This window comes from Danio rerio, chromosome 16 (assembly GCF_052040795.2).
Source record: "Danio rerio strain M-AB ecotype USA chromosome 16, GRCz13ab, whole genome shotgun sequence".
Lineage (NCBI taxonomy): Eukaryota > Metazoa > Chordata > Actinopteri > Cypriniformes > Danionidae > Danio > Danio rerio.
The window spans coordinates 24,400,775-24,417,495 of record NC_141036.1 but is presented as its reverse complement, the minus strand read 5'-3'; the positions used below and the strand labels follow the sequence as shown (position 1 = coordinate 24,417,495).

Below are 16,721 nucleotides of genomic sequence, written 5' to 3'. Positions count from 1 at the left end.
TCTCTCTCTCTCTCTCTCTCTCTCTCCCTTTTACACACACACACACATCTCTCCCGCGAGATATTCAGAAATTTACTCCCACACCGTAAGAAATCTGGCCGGCTCCCGCGGAACAGCAGTTATACCTGATAGGTCCCGAGTCCGACAGGTACATTTTGATTGACAGCTTTATACAGCCCAAACCCGTTCACAGCCTACATTGAAATGTGCTCATGCACACAGCTCTAATGCATTTTTTTCAAGAATGAGTCATTTATATGTTTTAACATCATTTATTCATAACAAGCGTAGACTATAGGCCACTTGAAAGTTGGAACAAAGAAATAAAATAAGTCCTACAGCTGTAACATTGTAACATCTCAGCGCTCTATAGGTCTAGGTACATGCACTCAGCCTTTAAATTAGCCTACACACCAATGAAAAGTAATCTTGCTTAACAAATCAAATTAAAATAAACTCTAAATGATGACGGGTATTTTGGCAATAACGAAACTTCTCTTCACAATCTGGCATTAAGGCGGCGGTGAAGCTGAATAATAAAAGAATAATGCCACCATTAGCCTGTATACTCTGTCTACATTATGATTATATGGTTTAATTAATATTTATTTATAATTTAAAAACCCTTTACGCACCAAGATTAGGCTACGTTTGTTTGTGGAGGAACATTATTAAATCCACTGGCTTTAGCGCAGTCTCTCACTCATGGTGCGTCCAGCAGAACTGAACACCCTTTCCTGCGGCTACAGGTCGAGATGCAGAGTTCTGATCCGGCTGATTTTGCAAGTTTTTGGTAGGATTGTTTGTTCATCTTCTACCAGTCAGGAACATGCATTTAATTTTCCATGACAGCAGTTTCACTTTAGCGAATGGCCTCTTCTTTTTACCTGTCAGCTTGCGGTTTAGGGCTCTACCGTAATACGCAGTGTATGAGCGACCGCGAAATACCTGCGGCTGGAATAACCGCTCCTTCTGAGCTAGTGACTGACTTGACCGCCGTCAAAATTCTCTTTTTTTACTACTTCGTCATCATTTGTTTCACCTTTGCAGGGATGGATTTTAATGCAGGGATTTGGATTTTTTCGGGTCTCGCCGGGTTCGGTCAAAGATCTTTAGCTTTAATGCAGGCCTCTCGTTCATATTAACCACGTCTCCCTTCTGTTCAGTCGAAACTCCCAAACTGCAGGACACTTTGAAGCGCGACTCGTCACGTCACCTCTCCCCCTCCCTCTCCCCCTTCTCTCCCTCCCTCTCCCTCTTCCTCTCTCTCTCTCCTCCACACTGTCCCGTGATGACAACCACACATACGTTTTTGTAGGCATTAAATAAAGGATATTTAATATTTTATGACGGTATAACGGTATTGAAACTGACACCGTTGCTATTTTTAGATCCCGCGGTATACCATAATACCGTAATACCGCCCAAGCCTATTTTACATAGAATTTTTTTAACCTACTTTGACTATCAGAAAGTAAAAAACTATTTTTTCCCCCCATTTTGGACAGTTAAAAGTAGTGTTTGGGACATTTCATATGCTGCAAAACAGTTCCAAGATGACGCTGTATGTCTGCAATAAAATATAAAAACATTCAAGGTATTTTAAATAGCCGCTTAAAAGCTAAAATGTGCTGTCCACTTATGTGGAAAATTAAGCCCTAGGAGGTTAAACTACGATGGAAACACTTTTACCGAACAAATTCCAGTATGTGCATTAAAAAAAGTCACGTGAAGTTGTAAGTTGTGATTTTGTTGTAAGAGATGATAAAAATGTGTGTGAATGGACAAACCAGCACATTGTAAATCATCTGAAATGTTGTTTTGGTTATTATAAAATGCCTTAACCATTTCAGTATCAGTTTTATTATATTATTAATTACCTCCAGAACTGTCAAGAGCGTCTGTGCTCCGCATCTCAGACCTTCAAACACTACCACGCATTCATTGTGTGTCGGCATCATCTATTGAGGTGCAAAAAATTTATTAAATAAGGAAAAGCTTCACGCAGCGTCTCCTATCACTGTAAATTCTGTTTTACTGTTGATTTTTGGTGCCAGTTTATCAGGAAGTAACGATTTTGTTCTCTTTGTCCCGTTTATGCAAAATTACTGTTTTGCGCATACATTTAATTGACATTTTTAATGGAAACATAGCTACTGTTTCAGACCCTGCTTAAAATTGTATTTAACATAAGTGACAAGTACATCTTAATACCAGCTGTAAAGGCTTTAGATTTAAGTTTGGTTTCTGCTTTGAGTTGTTTAACTAACGGCTTTTGATTAAGTTTGAACTGTTTTACTGTCAGAATATTAAATGATTATCAGGCTGCATGTAAACACTGCTCTTGCCTTTGTGTTTTTACAGGCGAATCCGAGCAGGGACGGAGCTGACGTGGGACTATAATTATGAGGTAGGCAGTGTGGAGGGCAAGGAACTTCTGTGCTGCTGTGGATCAACAGAATGCAGAGGACGACTGCTGTAACACACTCTTGAACACATGCACTAAAGGTATCTCCTGTTGGGCCACTGAACACTTACTTGGAGCTCCTGGAAGCTGAATTAGTACAGAGATGTCTGTGCTACTGATAAGAACTCTGCAGACACTGAATGAGGGGGAAATTGTTCAGGAACTTACTGAATTTGTAAAATAGGTGTACGTGAGCATGTCCTGCTTCACAGGGTTCCGCCTTAAACCCTAAATGGGCACATTGTGTCTATCACAATGTCTATCTGTGGTTTACGCAGTCCTTCCCATTAATATCCCTCTTTTTTCTTTTCTTTTTTACATGTATGCAATCATCAGTCTCAACACCCTTCTGTCTTGCTTAGTTATATTTGTCCTCTTTTACATCTGATGTAGTTTTGATAATGAGGACCCGAGTGTTTTCTTTTATCATTTTATTCATGGTTTTTTGTTATTGTATGCTAATGTGTAAATGTGCTTTTGTTGGTCAGTAAGTTTATGAAAACAGGCAAAATTGTACTTTTGTCACAATTTGAATTAAAGTTCTCCAAAGACCATAAATGTCATTTTTTCCTGTGACCAGGGCTTAACATTTTTGATCATCAAAATGCTGATATTGATTCGTCAGGATGGCAACCGAAATCCAACATCTGATAAATGTCATAGTGGTAACGTCCACACAACTTCAAGCTGTAACATCATTAGACGTTGATATTTGGTTGATTTTAGGCTGGACGTTGGACATTGATGTTGGCCTGACATTGGGTTCTGATGTCAACCTAATTTTCATTGCATGTGGATGTCTTGTGCCTGCTAGGTGTTTAAGGCCATTTCAGTCATCACACAGTAAGCATCCATCATCTTCTCATCAGGGACATGGATCTAAAAAAACCTCTGAGTCAATGCGTGTAAAGATTTTGGACATCTTCTTGGACACTTATACCGCTTCCAAACCGTTATAAATTGCAGATGTATTGAGGTAGTTAGTTATGATGTGATTTACCTTCTATGTGCAATTTAATTATACAGGAATCACAGAACTGATTTTTCTAATCCTCATAGACAGGATAAAAAAGTTGTGACTGCAGGTTGAAGGAATGTAGTGGAGTAAAAGTACCAATACTTCAATAAAAATGTACTCAAGGGAAAGTAAAAGTACACAATTTTAAAACTACTTGTTAAATTACAATTTCTGAGAAAATCTAGTCAATTGCATTAGTTTGAGTATTTGTAATTTGTTACTTTACACCACTGCTAGCCACTCAGCATTTTCACATGCCAGAATTTTGTTGTTAGGAAAATATATTTTATATGCATAAGTTTAACTTTGACACGCTAAAAATTATTTGATTTAGCCATTGCAACTCATTTTTATTTCACATGACTATTTAGAGTTCAACACTAAGGATTTACCAAATTTATCTCTGACCACACCAAAAATAAATAAATTATTTCTTAGACACAAATTTTTAAAATGTCAAAAAAGCCTAATATAGCTGTATGCATGCTTTTTTTATTTAACAAAACCTTTCTTAAAAAAAAAAAAAAAAAAAAAAAGTAATTGACATTTAAAAAATAAATATTGCCGTTTATCTCAAACTATGTACAGCCGTCCGTCCTGGCTCACAGATCACCAGTTAACTACACTTAAATGAAGAGTTAATCCCCTACAGCAGGGGTCACCAATCCTGGTTCTGGAGGGCCGGAGTCCCTGCAGGGTTTGGCTCCATCTTGCCTCAACACACCTGCCTGGATGTTTCAAGTATACCTAGTTAGACCTTAATTAGCTTGTTCAGGTCTGTTTGATTAGGGTTGGAGCTAAAATCTGCAGGACACCGGCCCTTAAGGAACAAGTTTGGTGACCACTGCCCTAAAGCAATGTTCTTGTGAAGGATGATAATTAAACTAGGAGTGTCACGTTGGCGCAGTGGGTACCTCGATCGCCTCACAGCAAGAAGGTCGCTGGTTTTAGCCCCAGCTGGGTCAGTTGGCATTTTTTGTGTGGAGTTTGCATGTTCTCTCCATGTTGGCCTGGGTTTCCTCCGGTTGCTCCAGTTTCCTCCACAGTCCAATGACATGCGGTATAAGTGAATTGGGTAAGCTAAACTGTCTGTAGTGTGTGTGATTGAGAGTGTATGGGTGTTTCCCAGTGTTGAGTTGTGGCTGGAAGGGCATCGGCTGTGTAAAACATATGCTGCATAAGTTGGCGGTTCATTCCGCTGTGGCGACCCTGTCATGAATAAAAGGACTAAGCCAAAAAGAAATTATAATTAAACTGTATAATCAAAAATAACTAAGCAAAAGACAGCAGGTGAAAAACATACTGTGTGTGATAATAAATAGGATGATCATGTGCACACGGTTAACTTTAGGCCTGTAATCTGTTCGAAGAATGGGTAAAGCAAAAAGGGCAAGATCGTAAAGATTTTATTACCATTTTCCATCTTATTAGGATGCAAGTGATAAATTTTTTTTCTTTTTTCAGAACATGACTTAACTTTGATTTTAATGTTTGTATTTCCCAGTATATGTTGTCACTTTGGGGTTGTATATTAATTGATTTTTTCCAATTTCAAAATTAAAAGTTTATATTTCTACAATCTATTGTCAGAAGCTTCAAACCCCCAGATCTTGCTAAGGGAGTTGTTGGTGGCTCAGTCTGGTTTATGGGTTCTTGAAGAGTTCTGTAATTCAAAACTTAATTAATACATTCATATTAAAAATAGTATTAATTTCTTATTTTCACAGTGTCTTTATTCACTGTGTGTGTGGGGGGGTAGTCAAGTCTTTGTATTTTATTGTCACCTTTTAATGCAAAAATGACTTTATTTAATGGACAAATTAAACAAACATGAAGGCTTTTATTTCTACACGTAACATTGAATCTGTGGAGTGTCCGTGTGTGGTGATTGCATCAAATCAAATCATTTTTATTGTCACATCATCATCAGCAGACAGTGCAAAATACAATGACATACTCCAAAAACAAAACAATATACTATTAGCAATGTTGTAAAGAAAAACACATTACGCACATGTAGACACAGACAAATACACAGTCAAAATGGTGTACACAAAGTTTGCTGTACACAGTTTGGTGTACACATAGTTTTCATTTGATTCTGGCTTTTTTTTAACAAATCTTTTGAACAAATTGAATTGCAGATTTAGAAATGCCTTACCATAATTAAACCCTTGAGTTGGTTCCCTTCACTTTTTACTTGTTTTTAATAATTTGTCATTGAAATGGATTAGGATTTTTCTCTTTCTGGCAAGAAATTGTTATACTCTGCTCTAGCCTTCTTTAGATACTTGTCACAGCCCAGCAAACAATTTTGTTTTACTGGACTTCTAAACATCAGTGGCTTTGCTAAAACCAGGCTAAATTTAAGCTTTCAGTGAAAATCTAATAGACATCCAGAATAGCCCAAAACTAACGTGGTTATGAAATAGATATATTAGACAGATTTCACATGTGTTGTCATTCATCACTGTGCATTTGATGACGATTTTGGGCTATTCTTATACATCTATTGGATTTTCACTGACTGCTCAAATTTAGCCTCATGTTAGCCCAAATGACTATTAGACATCTTTTTAACACACACACAAACAAATGCAATTGCTGGTAATTTGCTATACAATTTGTGTCTTAGAGGAATGGACAATTATATTTGCAGCTCACCTTTTTTTGCATGCTGGAGTTTTCTCTTTCAGACCAAATTTACAGGAGTATAGGATTTAAATGAGCTCTTTTTGTTTGGCCAAAGTGGAATGTAATACATTAATAACTATAAAATTAACTTTTTTTAAATCATGGGTGCTTGTCTAGCAGATTCTTTTTTCAGTCTAGATGTATTTGTAATTTAGAACTATTTGCAGGAAGGGAATGGTTTAAAGATATAAGTGAAACCTGAGCTCATAATTGTACAAATAGTAGCTGTCCATGTGTGGGTTAAGATAAAGTGTGAATTCCCATGCTGAAGAATATTTCACAATCTGCAATTGCTAAAAGTTGTCTCTGTTAAGGTGTGAAATATTGAGGGTGTAACAGAAAAGTTTGGGCACAACCAAAAGTTTGTCTGAAAGAATTTCTACTTAAAGTGCATTATGAGTTACTTTTAAGCATGACTTACAAATATTAATGATACGCATTTACAATATATGTGAAGCACTTGCATTCTGTGCTGTCACTGAGTCACTATATAGCAACTCTAGCAGGAGTTAACCAGTGGGTCAGATAAGAGGAAGTTACTCAATGAAGGGTTGAAGATTGAGGAAAGAGTTGTGAACGCTAAAACAGAAAAAAACACAGAAATGGATTGTAAAATGACTGATAAGGGTCACGTATGTTTGCAGCTGGGACTAATGATTTACTGTTCACTTCTCAAAGGTAAATGATAATATAAAATGCTGTTGAATGTTTTGTAACATTTAGTTTAAACTTTTGCTAATGAATTCACAAATATAGTGTCATACAGTAATCTGCTGATTATTAATTTTCATTAAGCGTTTGTTGAATTCTACACAGTATAGCAACATCACGTTTGTTTCAGGAACCATTGGCGCAGAAGACATTGTGTTCTTCACATCCGGTGAAAATGTCAATCTGCCCTGTAAAAATGCTCTTTCTGGCTGCACATCAACTACATGGAACTATAACAGACATTCAAAGACGGTTGAATTGGTTGCTGGAGGGTCACTGAAGACAGACATAAAGAGACGTGAGAGACTGAGTGTGGGCTCTGACTGCTCTCTGAACATCATGAACGCCACAAAAGAAGATTATGGATCTTACATCTGCCAACAATATGTGAATGGAGAACAACAAGGAAATTATGTGCTTTTTTATCTGACTGTTCTAAATGGTAATCTTAATAGTAATTTTAAAAAACCTTATTCTTCCTTCAAACTGGCGTGTAATTATAGGAGTGAAATCTTGCTTTGTTTCAGTCTCTTCATCACTCTCTCAGACTGAGATGAGAGCAGGCAGATCTGTGACTCTCAAATGTAAACTGGAGTATTCTGGAGTCTCTTGTGATACTTTGTTCCGTACTGAAGGATATCTGGTGTGGGTGAATCAGGCTGAAAGGAATCTGGTGACAGACAACAGATATAAGATATTCTCCTCAAGTCCCTGTATGATCAGTCTGACTACAACACTCCTGAATGAAGATCACAACAAAGAGTGGAGATGTCAGCTTACTCAGAACAATCAACTGAAGACCTCAGCCTCATTTACTGTCAAGTACACAGGTGAAAAAACTATATATATCAGTTTAAATAACCCTTAATGGAAAAGATTATTGACATAATCAGCACCTATACCAATGAGTCTATAGATGCTTTCGGTCTGACACAAATAATCTGTCAAAGCAGATTCAATTATGTCAAAGCAGCTCTTCAAAAATGCTCTGATTAAAAAGGAATTGAAACTTAGCAAGTATTTTTTAACTCCTGTATTTGTAATGTGATGATTAAACTCAACTTTTGTAGGATTAACAACACCGGTGGCATATAGTTTGTGGTTAGTTTGAATATAGGCTGAAAAGCTTTGATGGTAAAATATAATGCTTGACTATGTACATACCTGTGACAAGTTCAAAATAATAGTCGCTCTGACTGTTATATAAGCACATACATGCATACTGTTACTAACCTGCGGTAAACCTGAAAGATTTGAGTATATTTATGCAAATAAACTGCATGAACAGTTTTACTGGATCTGTGTATTTAATACTCTGTATTTAATCAAATTTAATGCTGACAATTTGTATTCAATTTGACATAATACTTAAACATTTGGTAACTTGTAAATATTATTAGAGAAAGTAGTGTTATTGTGTCGAATTTTGGACATTAATATATAATATATATAACTGAATTAATTGTTATAACATAAATAGCAATAGGTTAACTTACATAGGCCTACCAACACAAAAATGTGCACTTTTATAAAGATATCTTGAAAAAAAGTGTAATTATTTAGAACAACATTATTTATTTATAATAATATTTATATTTCTTTAAGGTATTGATACACAATAGCTTGTGCAGTTTGATATAAAGGGGGCACAAGGTCCAGTACTTGTGTATTGTGTGAGTTACTTTAAAAAAAAAAAAGATTTAAAGTTAACAAGTTTATACAGTATTTGCTACTTACTTGCTTTTGCATTCATTCTTTACAGCTTCTAATGCAACAACAACAGTGAAACCAGCACAAGGTACATAATGATGATGATTAAGCCACATGACCTGATGCAGCTGATCTGCCTTAAATAAATCTCCAGAAAATGAATATTTCATTTATTGGGGGGGAAATCCTAATGTTAGAGCACAAGGCATCAAAAAAGTCAACCCAAAGATAAATAATTAAATAATAACTTGTTATTATTATTATTATATCAGATGACCTGATGACCTGACCTGATCAGATAAGCTTTAAATAAGTTCAGCTCAGTAATTTAGTTTGCGCAAAATCTGGCAAAGACTAAACAAGGGGCGCTACAACAATCAAAATGCTGAATCTGAAATCTCCCAATAACCTCATTCTTTACTCCCTATTTCCCACTTTTTTTTCCAGAAGACCCCTATTTTAACATTAAAAATCCTTAACAAGTTCTCAACCCTAAAAAAAATAGCTGAAAATAGCAAAAAAAAAAAATCTATTTTTAAATGCTTAAACCTAAACTTGTCACAATTTAGCAAAATTTTCTATCCATGTTATACAAAAATATAATTTTTGAAGATCACGTGTATGTTAAAATAACCAGTTTAACACAAGTGAGATGTATTTGAACTAAATATCTGAATTTGATATACAGTACTGAAGCATGCATTTTTTTTAACTATACAAAAAAAAAGTAGACCCCTAATTGTTAATGTATAATTTACACACTCTCTGTAATTAAATAGTCTTGGACACTTGATAAGGTGATTCAGGTGTGTTTGGGTCCAGGTTGAAGCTTTGAACTTTTATAGGAGCAGGTTGGAGATAAACTTTGTGACCTATATTTTAGTTCTGATTTTCACTTGCTGACAGGTATTAATTTGTTGGTAATCTCCAACAAATGGCCAAAGCTAAAGGCAAATCTGTATTCTTTCATGCTATTGTGACAGTCACTCAGTGTGAATTATCAAAAATGCGATCAGAGAAAATTGCAGACAACTGAAATTAATGGCAAACTAAATATCAACCTGTCTGTGGTTCAAAATCCTGCTGTGTAAAAAGAGTTTTGACAGAGAACACATCGGCAATGACCTACAGTCAAAAGAGAACAAGATACAGGACAACAGGGAGTTTTGGGAGGAGATATAATCCACAATAGCCAGAACATGGATTGAGTGCAGAGAAAGGCTTCTTAGTCTTTTTGGACACAAGAAATAGAGAAAAGTTTGAATAAATATCAGGAGCACCCATGTTTTCAGTGTTTTGTTTTAGTTGTAGCCTACCACAGGAAGGTGCCATTTCCAATCTAGCATGAGAACTCTGGTTTCACTAGTGATCTTGCGTTCTTTATAAAGAGTTATTATGTGCATTTGGTTGGTCAGCGAACCAGACACTTTTGTTGTTGATTTTTCCTGTAGTGAAGTTCTGCAGTGTGTAGCCTCCTGTCACTGATCCATCATACAATGTAAACACAGAAGTAACTGATTGCTATATTTATACAGGGTGAAAACGACTGTGATCGGATGACTTTAAAAACCTTGTTTTGTGATCTCAGCATTAGTCCAATTATCTTGATATTTGACACATAGTGTCACAGGTCGATGTAGTTTGAACATTAGACAAGGTTAATGAAGGCCTATTGGAATGAAACTCCATTGCATGTGTGCATGTGCAGATCATTATCTGAACATGTTTAAAATTTGAGTTAGTTAACTTGAAAAGGGCATTTATATGTTTAGAGTTAACAAGTTTCTAGAGATGTTTTTATGTATTCTCTACTTACCATGCTTTTGTATTCATTCTTTACAGATTCAGACAGTGCAGTGAAACCAGACAATAAAACAGAAGGTACATGATTCAATTTTTTAAATTCAATCCAGCTTTATTTGTATAGCGCTTTTACAATGTAGATTGTGTCAAAGCAGCTTCACATAAATGGTCAAAGTAACTGGAACAGTGTAGTTCAGTTTTTAGTGTTTAGGTTCAGTTCAGTTCAGTTTAGCTCAGTTCAGTGTGATTTAATCATTACTGAGAGTTCAAACACTGAAGAGCAAATTCATTGATGTGTTGCTCTACCAATCCTGAACCATGCGAGCCAGTGGCGACAGCGGAGAGGGAAAAAAACTTCACCTGATGGGAGATAATGATGATTAAGTCACATGACCTGATGCAGATAAGCTTTAAATAAGTTCAGCTGAGTAATTTAGTTTGAAAAAAATTAAAAATAAATTCATATCAGCTAAGGTTTAATAAAAGTTACCATTTTAGATTAAAACTTAATCTTTGAGGATTATGTGTATGGTAAAATAATGAATTTTACCCGATGAGAGGTAATTTAATTAAATATATTCATTAGACACATTGCAGCATGCATATATTTTATACTGAAAAAAGTTGACCACCAATAGTTAATGTATAATTCCCACACTGTCAGTAATCATCAAGTAGTCCTCAACATCTTAATCCTGCAGAGGTCTGTGTGAAACTTCTAAGAGTCAGCCACTGAGTGTGGTCTGCTCATTTTGAACAGCTTTGCTCAAAACCACTGCTGTCAATCCATTTGTAAAATGTCCTAGGTTTTTCAATCTCATAAAAAGTGTTGCTGTTTTCTCTTGACTGCCTAGATCAATAATTAATAACTACAATTAGTTAACAGGTAAATTCTATGTCATTTCTCCTTCAGTGATCGCTGCTGTGGCTGCTGTGTTAGCTGCATTAGCTGTGGTTTTTGTTGCTGTGTTTTTGGTGGTCTTCAAAAAAAGAGCTGGTGGGTTTTTGAAATATGATGTTTTCAATTAAAAGTTTATTCATTAACAAAGAATTTTTCATCAAGTTAACGGGACAACAAAAAGTAAGTATTTATAATAAATACTTATTGTTCTTTTAGGTAATCTAAGACGGGCTGCCAACACTGATGTGAGTTATGTGTTGCCAGATGTTTAGATTTTGTTCAGTTGAATAAAGTGTGTAATTTGCACAAGTACTTACAACAGCTTGTTATCTAAGGCCGGAGATCTGAACCAACATAAAGGAAGCTATAAAACAATCAACATTGCGGTAAGTTCAGTGATGCCAGATAATTAGATTTAATTAGCTTTTAAGTTCAATAATGTGTGTAGTTGACACATTTAGTGTTTGTTTACTGTAATGTTTTAACTGTTTGATGTCTAAAGGTGAAGGACGATGAAGGAGCATATGAAACAATCCCCATGTCCATTCCTTCTGCGCACAATGCTAATGTGAGTACAAAATGACTGTTCTTCAATATATTTTTCTATTTTCCTGTCCACAATCCAATTTATTCAGATCTTTTGCTCTATTTTAATTAGTGTAGTGACAGATGTCTCTTCTATACTATCATCAACTTGCATTGTTTCCACTGATGTTTAGGAACAGAAAGATGATGTGACCTACTCTGAGGTTATTTCTTCTAACAAAGGAAACAAGCAAGTAAAACTGGACACTGTGAGTTTATACAGTATATTTTTACATTTATTTGTTTTTTCATATTCCAAAATCTACACCTCTTCTCTCAGTCTATATTGTTATGATATGTAGCTCTGAAACTGTGGAAGAACAGCATGACTGAAAATAATGGCTTATTGGCTGAAACTTCCAGATTAACTGAATAGAATATGATGTTTTTTCAGGATCGTAGTAATGAAACGGTGACTTACATGACCATCAGAGAAACTGAACGTGCACCTCAGGATGGACTTTATGCTACTGTGAAGAAATAAACATTTAAAGCAAATCACCAGTTATGCAAATCATCGCATGACTTAATATGATCCGCAAATTAGCATTTTTGCAACACTATTGAGATTTCGGTTTTTGTTATTTGGAAGAATTATATATTAGATTTACAGGCAATATGAAATTCTAAAGTGCTTTTTACAGTAACTATCATTCCAAAGCAGCTTTACAAAAGGATTACAATTAAAATCTGAGAGTTGATTTAAGGTGCTGAGTATAGGAAGGACAGTATATACAGTTATGTCCAATGGTATTTGAACATTGACACAATTCTAACATTTTTGGCTTTATACACCAACACAATCAATTTGAAATGAAACAAAGATGTGCTTTAACTGCAGACTGTCAGCTTTAATTTGATGGTATTTACATCCAAATTAGGTGAACGCTGTAGGAATAACAACAGTTTGCATATGTGCCTCCCACTTGTTAAGGATCCAAAAGTAATGAGACAGAATAATAATCATGAATCAAACTTTCACTTTTTAATACTTGGTTGCAAATCCTTTGCAGTCAATTAGAGCCTGAAGTCTAAAGCTGACAGTTAAAGCACATCTTGCTTGTTTCATTTCAAATCCATTCTGTTGGTGTATAGAGCCAAAACTGTTAGAATTGTATCAATGTCTGAATATTTATGGAGCTAATTGTATGTATGTATTATTGAACTGGTGACTTTCTGAATCGATCTCTCTCTTTTGTCTTTCGCAATGCTGTATTCATACCATATATATTGAGTGTGAGATGGGACTCATATCAGGAATGTATTTTGTGTTGGCCACTTTTTGTAAAACTGAGTTACTTTTTGGTTGGTCAACTGTTTGTTCAAATGAGTCTTCTGTTTTCGTTACTTCAGACTAGTACAGTAAAATGAAAGATAAAATGCCTGCATTTGTTTAATGATTTTACTTATTGCAAACACAATATTTTTGGGGGTTAATTATTTTGATTCCCCCGATTTCAACAGAGAAAAACTAGGAAATGTCTGTAGACTGATGGCATTTCATGCAGTTCAGCCTTAAAATCTTAAAATGTCAGCAAAATCACGTTTTGTCATCACTTTAGACATTATGCTAGAGAATCATTTAAATACTTGCTGTAAAGTGACGTTAGTGAAGTAGCAACGGTTTCTGCTGTTCTGACGTCAGCTGCAAATGAATGGCAGAAGAAAGTAGTTCCTCATACAAAAGGGTTTTTATTATTATTTTATTAACTATCCTGCAGTTAATGTACATTTCAAAACGTTGTGTTATTGGGTGCAATAAAAAGTCTCTATGTGTATTATACATTTTTGATGAAGTGATCTGATTGATTGTTACAATAATTAGTAACAGTTTAATATATTGAGGTTTAATGGAGTGAAATGATTTGTCTGCTTATGAAACTGAACATTATATACAATTATTTTTATTACCTTCAGTCCACCGCCTCAGCAAACGGATATGAGCACATTCAAAACTGGACCACAAGCTTCCTGTCACATGACATGTCACATAATGAATCCCTTGCTGTGTTTAAACTTACAAGTTTCACATTGCTTTGTCATATGTAATTATCAATTTTAGTTTAAAATGCCCTTAGCTGGAACTTCTATAGCCTTTAGGAACATTTTGTGTTAAAGTTTTGTTGAATGCATAGTAAAACTGGTCAAAAGCAATGCAGAGTAGAGGGTTTGCACTGGAACAAGCTGTAGGTAGATAAGCCCATTGGTCTTTCTCATTAAGCATGATAGATGAAAAATTGGTTGACTTTTATTGTTTTGTATATAGGTTTGTGTGTTTGTCTATATAGATTTGGTGTAAATAGTCTTAGTATTACATTAACTTCAATTCAAGTAATCAAATATTTTCAAATGTGATTGTAAACAAGGTCAAGGTCAAACAGTTTTTCTTGAAAGTGTCCTGGGTTAAATTTTAAGATTGTGTCTTTGATTCTAGTAACTTCTTTTTTTGCTAGTTGTTTAAACTATATACATATTTTAAACATAAAGAAAATCTGTATTCATCAGCATAAAACATACATATATTTATATATTTCTCCCGGTAGTTTATTTTATATAATGAATCAAACTGTATGACATTAATTACTAATCTAATTTCTTGTGTGCCAATATCCTTTTCATTTCTTATGTTCACTTATTGTATTCATGAATGTTTTGATGGAAATGGATGTGATTTTTTTTTTTTTTTTTTCTGAAAGCGAAACAAACAATCTTTCCATTGATATGGTTTGGTAGGATAGGACAAAATGTAGCTGAGAAAAATGTGAATCATCTGGAATCAGTTTGTCAATTTTTTGTTTGATTTTTATTCTACATACTAAGCAATAAGCTTCAAAAAGGTCATGCATTTCTTTTAGCCATGCATAAATCAAAATTTGTATATATTTATGGTAGAAATTTTACAAAATATCTTCATAAAACATGATCTTCACTTAATATCCTTTTTTTTTTTTTTGTCATGCATATTACTGTATGGTTCTATAAATAATTTTGACCAAAAGAATTTTTGCCTATTGCCAAAAATATACCAGTGCAATTTAGGGTTTTGTGGTCCAGGGCGACATATTTACATCATATAAAATAGTTTAGAATCGTTGTTTTAAAAGTACTGCTTATTTTATGATTATGACAACAGCTGTAGGTTGTTTTGCTATACTGTTGGCTTATTGTGTTGAATTATATGTTTTTCAGGGTGTTTTTTAAGCTGTGGCTTAATTGTTGTGAAACTTGTGACTTTTAAGTGCAAGTTAGTTTGACCACAGTAGATCCACCCACACATAATACATAAACAGTTTCTCTTCTTTCTTTTCACAAGTTGCGTCATGCTATTGAATTCTTTGAATGTGGACTCTCACGCTAGTTTTTATGGCTATTAATCCAATTTATGTTTATAGCTATTATTACTATAATATTTATGCTATTATATTTTTCAGACATTTAAATAATTGAAATCTGTTAAAACTTTTAAATTTAGCTCATATACACCAAAACAGATTTTACTGTCTTTGAATGTGTTTGTATTTATGCTATAAATTCAGAATAAACTTACTAGTGTATTGAAAAAAATAGCATATTTTGTACTGCCATCATTAGAAATTAGTCATTAAATATTTAAAAATGTATTAATAATCTCTCCATTAAACAGCACTTCACAGTTCACAGGAGGTCTAATCATTTTGCCTTCAGCTGTGTATACTGTTCTATGTTTAGACTTTAAAAAAAGTGATTGCCTTATTTAGAGACATCTCAATGTTGAGAGACATTGAGACATCTCCACCAGACCTAGCATGATTTTACAAAGGGACATTTTAATGTCATGTAAAAATATTTTGAGGGGAAAAAAGTATTCTTAAATGATTCCACTGTGAAAAATTAATACTATTTCATAACAAATTGTAACATTTTGATTTAATGGCTTATTCGTATGAATGTATAAGGTTTCATTGATACACTTTAGTTCTATTTGCTCATCTTCCAATGAGGGGTAGGTAAGGCATTTTTTTTATTTTCATATGAATTAAGCCATACATATTAGCCGATTTTCTGACAATATTTAAAATAGTTACAATTCCTTGTGAGATTGGGCTGCAAAATATATATAGTAATTTATAGTAAATACTACTGTAAGCATTTTGTGTGTGTTTAAAAAAAGCCTAATAGATGTCTAAACATAAACGGCTTGGCTTAAACAAGGCTAAACTTGGGCTGTCATTTAAAATCAAATAGGTCTTCAGCCTAAAACCAGACTAGTCATCAAATAGACAGAAATGACTGACTACGCATAAGTCTGTTTAATCTGTTAATTTGATGACTAGTCTATTTTTTTTTGGGGGGGGGGGGGGGGGGGGGGAGGGGGGTGCTATTCTTAGATGCCTATTACATTATCACATACAGCCCAAATATAAAAATATAACGCTTAAAGGGGCTAATAATTTTGACCTTAAAATGTTTTCTAAAAAAATTAAAATCAGCTTTTATTCTGGCCGAAATAAAACAAAGCTAATAATTCTGACTTCATATATATTCATTTATTTTCTTGTCTGCTTAGTCTCTTTATTAATCTATGATCACCACAGTGAAATGAACCGCCAACTTATTCAGCACGTTTTTATGCTGCGGATGCCCTTCCAGCCGCAACTCATCCCTGGGAAACACACACACACACACACACTATGGACATTTTAGCCTACCCAACTCACCTGTACTACATGTCTTTGGACTGTGGGGGAAAACAAAGCACCCGGAGGAAACCCACGCGAACACAGGGAGAACATGCAAACTCCTCACAGAAACGCCATCTGAGCCGAGGTTCGAACCAGCGACCTTCTTGCTGT

General features: G+C 34.7%; 2 protein-coding genes and 1 long non-coding RNA gene across 20 annotated transcripts in view; 2 read left to right on the top strand and 1 right to left on the bottom strand.

Moving 5' to 3' along the window:
• Positions 1 to 3,025, top strand: part of setdb1b (SET domain bifurcated histone lysine methyltransferase 1b) — a 28,387-nt gene extending 25,362 nt beyond the window's left edge. For all 12 annotated transcript variants that reach the window (XM_087286256.1, XM_087286252.1, XM_087286255.1 and 9 more), the window contains 1 exon segment: positions 2,365 to 3,025. In XM_087286256.1, the coding sequence (XP_087142382.1) occupies positions 2,365 to 2,482 (118 nt within the window). In that variant the 3' untranslated portion in view covers positions 2,483 to 3,025.
• Positions 1 to 16,721, bottom strand: part of LOC101883647 (uncharacterized) — a 713,507-nt gene that overhangs the window by 684,232 nt on the left and 12,554 nt on the right. The gene's annotated exons all lie outside the window — the stretch shown is intronic.
• On the top strand, positions 6,703 to 13,672 carry dicp3.1 (diverse immunoglobulin domain-containing protein 3.1). 6 transcript variants are annotated; one of them, NM_001443496.1, is given in 11 exon segments: positions 6,703 to 6,857; positions 7,021 to 7,332; positions 7,418 to 7,720; positions 8,653 to 8,688; positions 10,443 to 10,481; positions 11,317 to 11,400; positions 11,521 to 11,549; positions 11,640 to 11,690; positions 11,807 to 11,872; positions 12,024 to 12,098; positions 12,284 to 13,065. In NM_001443496.1, coding segments are annotated over 11 exon segments (1,161 nt in total). In that variant the 5' UTR covers positions 6,703 to 6,781; the 3' UTR covers positions 12,374 to 13,065.

Excerpts from the sequence above, each read along its gene's own strand:
- dicp3.1 (XM_087284975.1), top strand. The coding sequence starts at position 6,782 with ATGGATTGTAAAATGACTGATAAGGGTCACGTATGTTTGCAGCTGGGA. Across the intron at positions 7,333-7,417 it reads TTATCTGACTGTTCTAAATG|TCTCTTCATCACTCTCTCAG; the intron begins GTAATCTTAATA and ends GCTTTGTTTCAG. Across the intron at positions 7,721-8,652 it reads ATTTACTGTCAAGTACACAG|CTTCTAATGCAACAACAACA; the intron begins GTGAAAAAACTA and ends CATTCTTTACAG.